This window comes from Eufriesea mexicana, unplaced genomic scaffold, assembly GCF_001483705.2.
Source record: "Eufriesea mexicana isolate 0111107269 unplaced genomic scaffold, ASM148370v2 scaffold474474897, whole genome shotgun sequence".
Lineage (NCBI taxonomy): Eukaryota > Metazoa > Arthropoda > Insecta > Hymenoptera > Apidae > Eufriesea > Eufriesea mexicana.
Window position 1 is genome coordinate 274,090 of NW_016907931.1, and position 14,181 is coordinate 288,270.

Sequence of the window (14,181 nt, forward strand, 5' to 3'; positions counted from 1 at the left end):
TCGGACGCAGTAAAACGCTGGGAGCCCTGTTCGCAAGAAGCACACACGATCATACCTCGCCGTGCCGAGAGCCATTACGCTAATAAAGCTTTAATATTCTATTCCATCCTACGAATAGCTTTACGACCACGTTAACTCTCCCCTTTATTACGTTGTCTTCCATTCCCCGTACTCGCAGCGTTTTCTCCCGTCAAAATTGCGTTTTCTCTCGCTCATCCTCATCCCCGTGCCGCGACCAGCTCACGAGATTTCCCATCGAATCGGGACAAGCAGGGTACCGCGTAACACGCTTAAATTCGGACGCTTTAACGCGATGAGTTCCCGAGAAGCGATGCAGCGACACTCGAATGGCCGCCATTCCGTGGAAACACGACGCGGAATGGTCTAAAATAAGCGGACAATAAAGAACCGGATAATCTGGATATATCTGCAGTGTCCTCGATGCAAACGAGAAGCCCGGTTACTAAAAGCGGACGCGCGCATTTCACGAATACCAGCATGGGTCTGTGCACCTCGCGCGAGATTCCATGGAATAGGTCGCAGAAACTGGTGAGCTAGACCCCAGCGAGATTTACCGCTAAACCGAATACCTAAATCTCCCGTAACTTTCCTTCTCGCGCGATGATCCAGTCTCTAGTCTCGTCGCCGACGATTCCGTTCGCCGATCACGACGAGCGAGGTGCCTCGTTTTGGAATCCGTCGTGACCTCGACGTCGAACGGCCATCGCGAATGGAGAAGGAAGAATGTCGTCGGACGGAAGGATTCCTAAGGACGTGTCAGGTGAGCGAGGTAAAAGAGCAGAGAGAAGTAACAAATTGGAGCAGATCGGTGCTTGTTAAACCGCGTGGAAGTATGCCAGGATAGCCCCGCGGCCTCTGAGTAGTGACTTCTTTCAGGAATCCGTTACGATCCTCGCGGAGAAGATGGTTGATCGAAACACCTGTTACCGCTCGAGTCGCTCGGGCAACGAATATTCGAAGCGAACGGGGGAGAAAAAAAGGAGCGCAGAAGATTCCGACTACCCTCGCGGATGTTAACGCGCTCGCTAATTGGATCAGCTAAAACAGGCTCTCGTATGAAGCAGCCTCCGAACCGCGTGTCCAGTTATCCGATATCGGTTCACCGGGAGAATCCCGGCGCCTGGAGCCATTAACCCGTCCGTTCGAGTGTTCGATGACTCATCAAAGACACACGAGAGGCATCGATCCGCTGCTTTTTTTGGGCCTGACCAGGTGAAGCGCCACGGGGCTCGCGACCTCGCGAATTTTACGACGTCAGGTCTCGCGAGCGGTCTCGGTCGGTCGGTCTTGCTCCAGAACGGCATACGGTGAAAGAGGGAAAGAAAGGAAGGGAGAAAGAGGGAGAAAAAGAGCGGCGGTCTGGCAGCTGCTTGTTTTAGCTGGTTTTATTGGCGGAGCGGCGAGTGGTAGTAGTAGTAGGCAGACAGGCGAGCAGCAGTTTCGTTTGCCGGCAAAGCAGAATCGCCAAGGGTCGCGCGCATACGCACAAAGCCATATGTCATGTCGGGCCGTTTAATGGCCTTTTAATACTACCTCACGAGCGGCACGTATCCCCACCCGCAAGGTGGCTCGAGATGGTTACCTTTGAATAGGCGCCTCGGAGGTGCGTCTATAAAGGTGGGCCGACGCGGCCGCCACAGAAAGTCGTGCCGCCACCACTCGCCAACTCTCGGGATTCCTGAGTGTCTGTGTCATCGGTTCGACTTCTCGCAACCTCGTAAACTCCGGGCATTAAACGCGGCTTTCGGCGATGAAACGGAACGGGCAGGGGGTCGCAGGAATGTAGACCGATCCGGGAATAAAGTTCGACCGAGGGAATCGCCACGCTTCGATTTTTACCTCTCCCTGCACCCACTCACCTTCCGATCCCTTTCGTCTCCACGCTCGCGTGAAATGTTACCTCCTTTCGTCCTTTGCCGTGCCTTTACCGTGTCCCACGATACGACTGTTCCAACGGTCTAACATTCTTTAAAATCGAGGCAAGAGCCTGAAGATCTCGGCAACGATTCATATCAAGTACTTAGGAAAAATTCGGGAATGACGTGTTTAGTCGAGACGTGTAATTAGCGACCAGTTGGACTCAGGGACAAATTTCTACTCGCAATCAGCAATATTCTGTAACTCTTCCTTCTCAGTCCTAATTATACTCGCTATACGCTAGTCCGTCTACTGACAAAGGTACTCCAGAGAAATTTAGTCATCATCCGATCCTTAGCCACTACTACAATATTAATTACAATTATCTAAATGTTTATTCCATCGAGGGAGATGGAAGAGATATCGTAGGTTCGTACCATCTTTCATAAAATTTATTCAAATTTCGTGTCGAAGAAATAAAGCTATGGCAACTTGTCTAAAGCACCGTGACTGACAAATAGTCGAAGCTGCAGGTTCGACTTGAAAAATGCTCCTTTATATTTACGTCGAACGTAAAGTGTTACTTGTCATTTTATTGCGTACGCGTATCTAGAGGAGTTTCGTGCTGTTTTATAGATCCCCGCTTCCAGGGAGAATGTAAAAATGACAAGGAGGAACGGTGCAATCTTACGATGCAAATATACATTGGTTTGTACGAGTGTTCGGGTTCGCCACGATTTCCATTTCGTTCGCCATTCTCGAATGAAATACGCTTCGAAACACCTAGCTTTCGTACCGTTCCCAGTAAACCTACGATCGTTCGGCCTCGGATAAATATTTTTCCTTTATCTCTGACCGCTGATCCTCTCTATTTAATGCGACATTTGCATGCCAGTTATGTGGCCAGCTTTGAAGAGCTGCACACCGTGCGCTCGGTCCGCAAAAGTTGCAAGGTTCACGATGCATGTGTGGTGGTTATGATCAAGGAAAAAGGAGCATCGAGTGGCGGCCTTTGTCCTCGTTGAAGTTCCAACGAAAGGGAAATGTGCAGCGGCTGTTTTGCTTGCCACTAGCTGGTTAACTTACTCGTCAACGTACCCCGTTGGCCACTTCAAGACACTTCCGACATCCAAGAGGGGAGTGTCTTTCACTGTATAGCGTGCTTCGAGGACTCCACTGTGGGCTGTTTAATGCAAACATACGGGTTCGTTTCTCCCGGCCGACATATCCTTCCAATTAACGAAAAAGACCTTGGAACACGAGAACGCGAGCTGATCGGCCAGGTTTACATATTCATCGAGAAAAACGATGACAAAGCGTGGGTAAGAGGTATCATTGTGATCCAGAAAGTATGTTACGATACATATGGTACCTTATGAAGTTATTGAAGTCGCTTAACATTGATCATTTTTAATTGAACTTCATTGCAATGGAGAAACTGAAGACTTGGCCTGATTTAGCCTTCGAGTTTTAGTTGAGACATTCGATTACCAGAAAGTAACTTGGCGAACGCTATAATGGTTGGAAGCAACTGTCTTTTATCTATAATATGATATATTTCTTTGCACCAGTGGTGAAAATTTATTTGCGAAACCATAAGTCGCCGAAGACCTGCGTCCAACAACTATCTTTAAATCAGTTATCGTCAGACCTATTTCCCGCGTAATGAATTATTCATCGGCTGATCGATGGTTTTCTATTCAGTCTGATTATCGTACGAGTAGCCTGCAACTGCTCGTCGAAAACCGAATCGTATCGTCGATTGAAAACCAGATTCGGCCGCTACCTTACCGATCAAAGCTGCAGACGCTTCTGCATCACGTAGGAGATAGCAGCACCCTACTCGCGTTCTCGCAAGCGATTATTAAAGTCGAAGCATATTTTATCATTAACAGAGATAAGGGGAAATTAAAGAGGATAAAATGTACCTAACGCAAAACGACGGAGAGGAAATTTGTACAGCGGTCGATAATGAATTTAGCCGAGATAATCCTAATTCCGCGCACTCGTATTATTCTTCTAGATTGGAGGATATATGTAATACGATAGTCGACGAGGATCACGTAAACCGGAAAAACCAGAACGCCTGTGCGATCGTCAAATTCCTTTTACTATCATGTTTTACACCGATGCAAGGACAAAACGAAGTTTTTGCAGTTCTATTTGCAACATCGGCGAATTTAATGCGCATGATACGATTACGAGCCCACTCAAAATGCCTGGTCCTAGATTGTCAATTCAACCAAGTACTATTATTCAAACCAATTTGCATATCGTATTTGGTTAATTCCGCAGTTAATCGCACAACAACCTCATTTACGAATAGACCGATATAGCGTAAACAACATATTACATAACGGTCTGTATGGGGCAGTACCTATGGCGAATGATTTACATAAAATTTCATAGCTCCTATAACCCAACTGGAACAATTCGCATCGTATATTTGCTTTGAATATCTATTAATCGTACAAATATAGATAACACAGACGAGGCCTTAATTACGTGTAATTCAAAATCAAACCGAAGACTGAAATTCCTCAGCGAAAAAAAGCTCGCGAAAGCTCTAACTTTAAAAACTCAAAATAAAAGTAATCGTAAAATATTATAAATTATTACAAATAAAATTAAATTTTTACCTTATGAAATTAGAATTCAAACTAACGACACTTGCAACTCTTCATTTGGCTCGTCTGTTAGTAAACGGAAGAGGCGACGAATTTTTCCATATAATATACCGCATTTTTTAAACATGCTACTCATTTGTCGTAGCGCGTGTTGTATTCCTTTAACTCTGTAATCCTATTTGTCATCGGAACTAGAAGTGGTAATTACTGGGATAAAGCCATACGGTGGCGTGCAACCCCTAGTGCTATCTTCCCCGCTTCGATTCGATGACCCCTTCCTTCTTCTTATAGGCTTCGGCGAATTGTCGCATTTCACGATGAACTTCACTTCAGCCATTAATTCCTCCTTGAACGATACCTGCAACATAGTTATTACATTCAGCGTGTAACGACAATTTCGTTATACTTATGGAATTAAACGCCACAAGCTCACAGATTCGACTACCCTTACATTTTCGCGGAGGGATGTACAGCCAACTTCCCAGACTAGCTCGAATATAGTGAAAAAGAAAGAAGCCGCAACGCCTACGGTCAGTACTAGGAATACACCACCCACATTGTCGAGATCCAGTTCCTCTGCTTGGCTCTGACCACCGTCCTCCTACGTATCATTCGCATATCATTATATAAAATCTGTACATTTGCACATAAATTGTTGCTCAACTTCCTCCTTATCTCGATTTCATTGAAACTTCTATCTATACGTACTCGACAAGTTCCACCTCCGTGTTTCTGCGTCCACCATTTCTTTTTCAGTTCGGTGATCAGGCCGCTTTGCTGCAGCTTTAGCACGGCTGTATTTAGCGCATGGCGATATGGGGAATCTGAAACATTTCAATTCCCATTCCCGTTTCAGAACATTAAATTTTATAGAGTCGATTCGGCTAAGTACCAAGTACCTTCGTCTACTGTTTCTCATAACACGTAGCCGGAACTATTTGAGTATACGGAATCATAAATTTCTAGTATTCTTGAGACAGTAGACGTGACCGAAGAAGGACTTACATTTTTTCATAGCAATCCCGTAGCCCTTTGCATCGAGAAGTCCACCGATCTGCGTCACGTTACAGTATCTTTCGACGATGTACTCTATCGAGCTGGATTCCATTAGAAACGCGTACTCCTCTCTGAGCACCTTTTTTAAACCGGTGTCGTTGTCAGGAGGCAGTACGTCCGCGGAGTTCGCCATCATGTACTCGTACATCTCCTTGTACGTCGAGTAGTTGGAATCCTTAGACAGGGCATAATCCTTTCAGAAAACTGAATTAGAATAAACTACTCCAAGTCTTGTTTGCCTTATAGCTCGTTTTCGTTTCGATCGATTGTTAGCTGCTTGACAGGGCTGAGCAAACTTTGCGTTACATTCCTTCGTGTTATTTCTGGGATGATTTATGCGAATGCTTAGGGTATCAACGCGTTCAAGTATGTACATACTTGACAAAATTTGCGACATTCGTATTTACATTCGTGATTATATTAATGAGGGTTTCTACCATCTACGTGTAATGTAATATTGGCAGGGTACTAATCTAATGACATATCCTTCTACATTATTCACTTAAGCCTTGCATCCCCAGTGATTAAAACGTTTGCGATATTATTCGAATTAATTATTAACGAAAATGGGCTACCTTTTAGTATAAATAGACAAACTATAACGGGATTACAAATATTCGAATTGATAAGGCGTCGCTCGAGAAATATCTTATAAAATCGTACTTAAATACTACCCTTGCTGTCAAGTAATTCTCGAGAATTTCACGAACGACTCGTTAGCAATAGGAGTACAGAGACAGTTAACATTACAGGGGTAAATAAAGCATCCTTGTTAATACTTGTTTGATCCACTGAAACACAGACGACAATGCTAATCGAAATTTCTCTTACGTTTGCAAGAACATCGGGGGCCTGTAATCATCCTGTAAAAGTCGTCGCTACTGACAACTGGCTTGTCATTCGCTGATATCTGTGTATGACACGTAGAAGACAAAGCTTTTGGTAACACACTTACTTTGAAGAACATGAACGTGGATCCTCCAACCTTGGCACCGTACTTGATGGTACCTTTCTTCGCCAATTCCTCGACGTTGGAGAAGGGTGACACCAGCGTTTCGACTGTCAAGAACGCGGCTAAATTGGCTGTGTAGGATGACACCATGATGAGACAGAAGAACCACCAGGAAGCCGCCATCATTCTTGTCGAGAGTCCTCTATTCGATGAATTAGTTACTAATTTTATTTAATCTCGCCTTAATGTCATAGTAACCGTGTCTAATGAAGTATAAACGTAAAGACTCTACTCACATGGGAGCTATCTCGGAACCCTGCTGCATAATACTACCAATGGTGAACCAAAGGGAATTCTTGAAGGTAAACTGATTTTCGAGCTCTTCGGGTTCTTCTATACACGGGTATGGGTTGTTCCACTCTGCCGGGCATATTCTACCGATTATGAACAGCATCACCGACACGAATATGTAAGCTCCGATCAGATACCACCAGACACCGGCAGAAAATGGCGACAGGAAGGAGAACAAGCTTGGCGGCGTTTTTGTGGGCTTTCGATACAAAATACTTATTCCTGGAAATGAGTAAGAAGAAACGTGAAGCCGGTACAGCTAGTTACACAACGATGAAACGTTGTTTTACCATTCCGCGTGTTTAAATTGGAATTATTTTTCCAATCAGAGATGATTCTTTATAAGCTCTTCCTTATGTCAACGAGGGGATAGTAATATATCTGATTGTATTTTTAGTACATGTTCCATAATAAAGTCGCAAAGAAGAAAGTGGAAGACAACGTTTCATGGAAACGCGACTTAATCTCGAGCAGTCATACCTAAATTCATAAAAGGCATCGTAAAGTCTACAGCTCCTTCCCTTTCAGATGTTATAGTTAGATCCGTAATAGCCAGATCAGCCTCCTGAAACACCGGACGTCGTATCTTAACTCTGATTTTATTTCTTTCAACGACTGCGTATGCTTCGATGCAAAGGTTACTAACACCGGCGATTATTTTCCCCAGCATCCCCGTCCATTTTCTCGCCTTCTTCGAGTACGAGCCGTACACGTTGTCCGCCTGCACCTCGAACGTGTAATTGAAGCCAAGCATTTTGCTCAGTTCTTGAATAATGTCGATGCCGAAACCTTCGTAGCGGTCATTTCCGGTCATCATGTCGGCCGATTTCTTTAACATACCGTATGGGTGGTTCTGCAAGCATAAATGATAGTATTTAGAACTGATCGGAGAAGCTTTCGAAGAATTCGAACAATTCACTTTCTTTCTGCATTTTTCAAATTTAATAAAAATTGTAAATTCTACAATTTTTGGATTAAGATTGGAAAATGTTCGAGATTCGTACGATAGCGATCAGGATGATGAACGTTTTGTTCTGCAAACTCAATTCTGCGTCAGGTTTCGGTGGAAGCGACTCCACCAGCCATTCCACGGTGTTGGTACTGTTCCAGATCCCGATCTTCTTCAAACCGTCCTCCGACACCTTCACCACATCCAGCTGAAAATCGCTGCGAAAGCCAGCCGTGTCGAACTTTATCAGGCCAGTAGCACCCTCCATCTCGCTCTGAAATTAATTCGCGATAAGTCTGGATTTCGCTGAAATGCTCGTACCTGACCAAATTATCACGGGGCCCGAGGACTGTGATTAAATATTTCGTCGACGCGACCAACTTACGACACGCATAAAATTATTCAAACTGAATCCGTGTTCCCAGCTGATGGTACCGTTGCACGGCAACTTCCTCACGTCGCCTTTAATGGTGTCCTTTAAACGCCTGAAAGCTCTGGCGAAAAGTTGCACCGCGTCGTACATGAGGGCGTGTTCAACGCGTAATTGACGAGGATTGTCGAATCCCCATTCGTTCTTGTGCCGTTCCACGATGCCCGTCACGACGGGACCCTCGGGATCGATGAGTCGGACCCCGGTGAAATTCACCCCCGAAAATTGGTACGGCTCCACATCGATCGTTTGGAGATCCTGAAATAAACGCACAAGCTGAATTAGTTTAATCCATTAACGCAATTATGACTGTTCGAGTCTCGGTGATTTATCAAATAGACTCTAGATTACGAAGTTCGAAGTTGGAATTAATGTCTCGTATGAGGTCTGGCAGAGGTTTGCGAGAGGAGTCTCCGGAGTTTGCAAATATTTCCATCGATGTTCCAATTAGAGTTTCTAGAAAAAAGTGTGGTAGTTCATTGGAGCAATGTTACAGTTCATACATCAGCAGGTTTGGTCCCTTAGATTCACCTGGCTCGAAATGGGTATGGGCCTTTCTATGGGATATGTTATGCTATGGGATATCAAAGTCCACGAGCCACCTAGAAAAATCGGCGAGAAGTATTAGTAGACATTTTGAAGAAGGCTGTAAAAAAGATAATATATGTTGGAGAGTTCTAATCTTCCGTTCCATGTTGCTAGACGCTTCTAGCGTCATCTGGTATTTTTTGGCAATTCGAATAAAACCTAAAGGTGGAGGTCACTTCCTTCCAAGTAACTGTAAAGGAAGCACGTGTAGTTACTCAAAGATATAATCCTGGTAAAACATGTTTCACCCACGATAATTCACAAGAATATAAAAAATATTCTTCGTCCACTTTTGTGAACTTTGCAGATTGCACGAATTAATTGATTCTAACTAATTCTGCAATTAATTCTAGAGTACAGTAAACGATATCGTAAATGATTGAAAAATTGATTACCAGGGACGTTACTATAACTCGGTTCTTCTCCGACATGATGCCCACTTGCTGCGCTTGTTTCAGAACCTCCTCCAGTAGATCGATCGAGCAATCGATGAGTATATTCTCGATATCTGCATTCTTGATCTCCCTCATCACTTTCCTGCAAAATTTAATCACAGTTAGTTTCAGGATTATTTTCGAATTGACTCTAATTTTTCTCGAATATGCACCTGTAACTTGGTCCAGCTCCCAAATGGTACAAGAAGATCGCATGACCCTTTGCGTCCCAACGTTCCAGCAATCGATGGGTCCGAATCAAACTGTCAGTACCTTCGTACAATATCGCGAAAATCTTCCACTCGAAATCGGTTATAATTTGATCGAAAATCTGGCGGCATATCGAACGTTCTCCCGATTAAATCATCGCTTAGAACAGAACGAAATTATCGAAATGGGGTCCAAAGTTTAAAATCGATTAACTTAATTAAACTCTTTGACAGAACGGAATTTGCGAGAAAAAATTGATTGCAAATCAAATTCGTCGAAAAGAGGAAAAGAGCAATATAATATGTAAAATTTTTCAAATGAGAATTAAATCTGAAATAAAATTGAAGCATATTCCGGCCGTTGTATATATTCCTACGTGAGTTTGACATCGCTGCCATAAACCATAACACCGTTAACATCCAAAAAGTTGGAGCACGCCGCGGAAGATTTATTTCCAGCGATATTATCGTGTAAGGAAGCGAAGGAAATTTAATCATATTTCGAAAGTATGCTCAAAAATATTATAAGCTCGATCGATACCGAGTTGCCAAGCTGTGACCTTATAAGAGGCCGTATACATTTTCAGACTCAACCGAAAACGCACGGAAGTTCTTCCCGTATATTACGTACCACAGAGAGAGTTTCCGCGTGTGGGAATAAGTTTATTCCTTTACCGCGAGTTTGAGAGGGTTCCCATCTACCATAAATATGCGGCATTTCCATGGTGTCGCACATACTCTGCACATGCTCCGAGGTGAACCTATTGTTCGGCCCGAAGATGGCGGCCACCCCTGTGCCCATTAGCTCGCACACTGAACGTTTCACGGAAGATCCATCAGTTTGAAAAGCGCGATATTAAGCGAACGCGTGTGTAAAGCTTCGAAGAATGAGAGACTTTCGAATGATAAACGTACCTTTCTCCGCCACCTCGAACGGATCCGTTCCAACCCTGTTCGACTCCGCCACGAGGAACACGTTCGCGAATTCCTTGTTCTCATGGCGATCTTGATTCACCGCCTGTATAGAGATCTCGAAGGTCCGTTGAATACCCTCGTCACTGTCGAACAATCCTCCTGAAAGATTCGCGCCAAGACACGTGTGTATTTGGACGCGGCGTTCTATTAATATTTGCGGAACGCAGGCTGGAAACGGCGATGGCGGAACTCGTGGGTCCGAGTTAGTAGAAGAAACAACCATAAACTCGGGGATATTAATTTTCTGACACTAAAATTTCGAGGCATCTCCGTGTCCAACATGAGTGTTCCGGTATAAATTTACCGTGGAAATTTTGCTCACCTACGTGAACCCTCTTGGGGAATCCCAGGACGCAGGGGAGGAAGATCAGCGGAAGACACTTGACCAGCATCTTATAGTCATTCTATGCAAAGCGACGGTAACAGGAGCCATTGAACATAAATGACAAGGACAGTCTCGATTATTCGGAAGCAAATTCTGATAAATTACTCACTCGTGACGAGACGCGAAATCGAAGGAGCGGATAATTCGAGCTGGTTCGAGCAACAAGAGGTCGTGAAACGCGATAAGAATTATTCGAGAAACAAATACACGCGGTGTTGTTGTTGGCGAATGAAAGAAGAGACGCGGAGAGTGTGGGAGGGATGAACGTTCTCAGGAAAACAGCGGGGTTAATAGCAGCCGTTCGCGCAAAAGCTGACCGGCGGATCTGCGATTAACTTCAAAGACAGTCAGATCTACAGAACTGACGCGAATTTGTTTGCAATAAGATCGTGTACACGAGATTCACGGCTGGGGCAGACCGCTGGGATTCGAACGAGCACTTAACCACAGCGACGCTGTGTAAACCAGCCGGAAAGCATTTACACGCTCGAATTCTCGAGCTCGCGTAAATATTTAGAACCGTCTAAAATCAATCCTCCAATATTCAGTCTGCCTATTTATTTGAAGCTACCAAAGGAGGCTTCGGACCTGTCAGATCCGTCCTCCACGCTTTAAGATCGATTTTCTTCCTCCCCCGTGGCTTTTGCTTCCAAATGGCAGAAGATTATTGAGTATACGATACTTTTCTGCCTCGAGCTGCGGGATCGTAAAGATTCGTACGATGGAATAGGTGGAACGGTATCAACAGAAGTAGCATTTTTAGCATACGCTTTGTTCGGTTATGGTTCGACGATATGAGCTTCCCGGTGTCATCCCTATCCTCAACTATCTTTCGAGGTATAAAATCGCGAATGTGCAATTAACGCTAAAATAATTAGATTTAGACCTGCTTCTCTTGTACGAGTTACAAATTATTTCCAACGTAACACTTTGATCGTTATCGGTGGTTCTAGCATTAGAAGCTAAAACAACATGGCGACATTCAATCTTACGGGAGTCATCGAGGCAAAATCGAGTCGAAGAACACTCGGGTAAACTTACACCGAGAATAACTCACAGCGTGGATCCTTCAGAATGTACAATTAACAATAAAATAATTGGATTTAGACTTGTAGTTACAAATTATTTTCAACGTAACACTTCGATCATTATCTGTGGTTCTAGCATTGAAAGCTAAAACAATATGATGATATTTAATCTTACGGGAGTCATCGATGCAACATAGAGTCGAAGAACACTCGGGTGAACTTACACCAAGAATAACCCACAGCGTGGATCCTTCGGAATGTACAATTAACAATAAAATAATTGGATTTAGGCTCGCTTCTCTTCTACGAGTTACAAACTATTTTCAACGTAACACTTTGATCATTATCGATGCTTCTAGCATTAAAAGCTAAAACAACATGGCGACATTCAATCTTACGGGAGTCATCGAGGCAAAATCGAGTCGAAGAACACTCGGGTAAACTTACACCGAGAATAATCCACAGCGTGAATCCTTCAATGTCTCGCGAGGTACAAGAACAACTCGAAGATCTCCAACTCAAAGAATCTTGCCAAACTTAAGAGGAGCACTCGAACTGAACGAGATCTCGAGGAATCCCGAGAACCCTCGATAAAGCGTGACAATAGCAAAAACAAACACTCGGGATAACGGAGCAAACGTTACTCCTGGTTCGATTTTCGCCGACAAGTCTACGGAAATGGGGACACGCAACGTCTAGTCGGCACCGCGACGGGATAATTTTAGCGGGAATGATTTTTGCCTGGCCGACGCGACGCGTTCTCTCGTCACGCAGCGTCGCGACGCGGCGCGAACGCGAACGCGACAACGACACGCGATTGTCACCTTGCCAAACGCACGCGGTCCGTCGCGTTCTTTTTCATTCATTCATTCCGCCTCCACGTTCATTTCGCGCGTGTATCGGTGCACGCGACACCCACGCGGATCCGTCGCGACGACCGTCAACGTGCCATATTCAGGCGGCCGTAATCGCTCGGAAAACGCACGAAAATCTTCGAGTGCGCCGTTACGACGCCCGTTATATTTAGACCCAAAGCGTCGTCGTCACGACGCGTGTCGCTTAAAGCACTGTGACATACTTTCTCCCAGAGATCGCAATCGGCCACGTTTTCGGTTAATCAGAAGTCGGTCCCCTCCACTCGACGTCTTCTTTGACGGAATTTAGCCTAGTACACCTCCAAATTCATCACACTCTTTATTAAAACCGCGAAACGTTTTAACGACATTCGTATTAATCCATTTCACGAGAAGATTCTGCATTACCGTGCATTCGCGAACATTCGCGTCTCGTCTGAACTAGAATCCCATCAACGCAACGAGACGGTAATTCCACGATTATCTCGTGACACTACGTTGTCATCTTCTGATGATAATCGAAATTAGGGTGGGAAGTAAATTGAAATATCGTCGTATCGATAGTACATATGGTACATATGGCACAAACGAAAGAAGCCGACAAGGGAACGAAACTCAGAGCCACGGCGACCAAGGGTTAAACTGCGCGGAGAAAATGGCGGACGTTGCGGCGAGCGTGAAAGGATGCGGAGACTTACCTCGGAATTGCGATCACACACGGCTGGTTACCTGGAACGGAAGTTCGATAAACCTGCTTTTCCGAACGAACCTCGCGGCATGCACTCTAATTCCGACCGTCGCTTCTCGGCTGGCTTTTCACTGCGCACACGCGGCTTCTCCCTTCCAAGCCACTTGGATTCGTTTGTACACCGTAACATGGCGGGCATCTGGCTCGATCTTAACTTATTGTTAGACGCGACGCTGCCACTTTGTCCAACGGCTCGTCGTTTATGCCGAGCAGCCATTTTTACGCGCGGTAAAATTTCGTTGCTCGTTCATCGCGACTTTACCCCGGGAAAAATGGAGATTTAAACCGGTGCTTTTCCGTGCCGCGAAGCGTAAGTAGATTTCCATGCCAAGTTTATGTTGCGTTCCGTCGCGAGATGAAAATAAGCGTTCGGCTCTTCATCTCGAGCCCCTTTCTCGGAATTGGAGATTTACTTCGAATCGAAGTACGCGAAGGATGATTCGATTTATTTTTCCCAATTTTTGGTAACAATTCCCGAAGCTTTTTCTACGCCGCGTTGCGCAAAATGAAGGATTCGCGGTTGATAGAGAAACGGGGATCGTTCAGTTGCAGCGAATTTTTATATTATAAAAATATACACGCGTCTCCCTTATGGTTTCACGTTAATACGTACATCGAGTAACAATTTCGAGAAATTTTTCCAACACCTGGAAATTACCTTCGCGCAACGTTCGAATCGCATTAGCGATGCGTCTGCGACATGGGCGAGTCAACGAA

The 14,181-nt window shown here is 44.7% G+C and overlaps 1 protein-coding gene across 2 annotated transcripts; it reads right to left on the bottom strand.

The window, feature by feature from the left end:
* Positions 1–4,572: 4,572 nt before the first annotated feature.
* On the bottom strand, positions 4,573–13,492 carry LOC108545942 (glutamate receptor ionotropic, kainate 2). 2 transcript variants are annotated; one of them, XM_017897799.1, is made up of 16 exons: positions 13,415–13,492; positions 10,772–10,853; positions 10,390–10,548; positions 10,106–10,287; positions 9,439–9,596; positions 9,227–9,368; positions 8,199–8,501; positions 7,869–8,087; positions 7,511–7,717; positions 7,345–7,429; positions 6,810–7,086; positions 6,517–6,715; positions 5,511–5,736; positions 5,214–5,329; positions 4,957–5,106; positions 4,573–4,863 (listed from the first exon to the last, which is right to left on the bottom strand). In XM_017897799.1, the coding sequence occupies exons 2-16, from the start codon at positions 10,839–10,841 to the stop codon at positions 4,681–4,683; spliced, it is 2,676 nt and encodes an 891-aa protein (XP_017753288.1). In that variant the 5' UTR covers positions 10,842–10,853; positions 13,415–13,492; the 3' UTR covers positions 4,573–4,680. The 2 variants fall into 2 exon arrangements, with proteins under 2 accessions (XP_017753288.1, XP_017753298.1); XM_017897809.1 differs by lacking the exon at positions 13,415–13,492 and having other exon boundaries at positions 10,772–10,880.
* Positions 13,493–14,181: the final 689 nt, after the last annotated feature.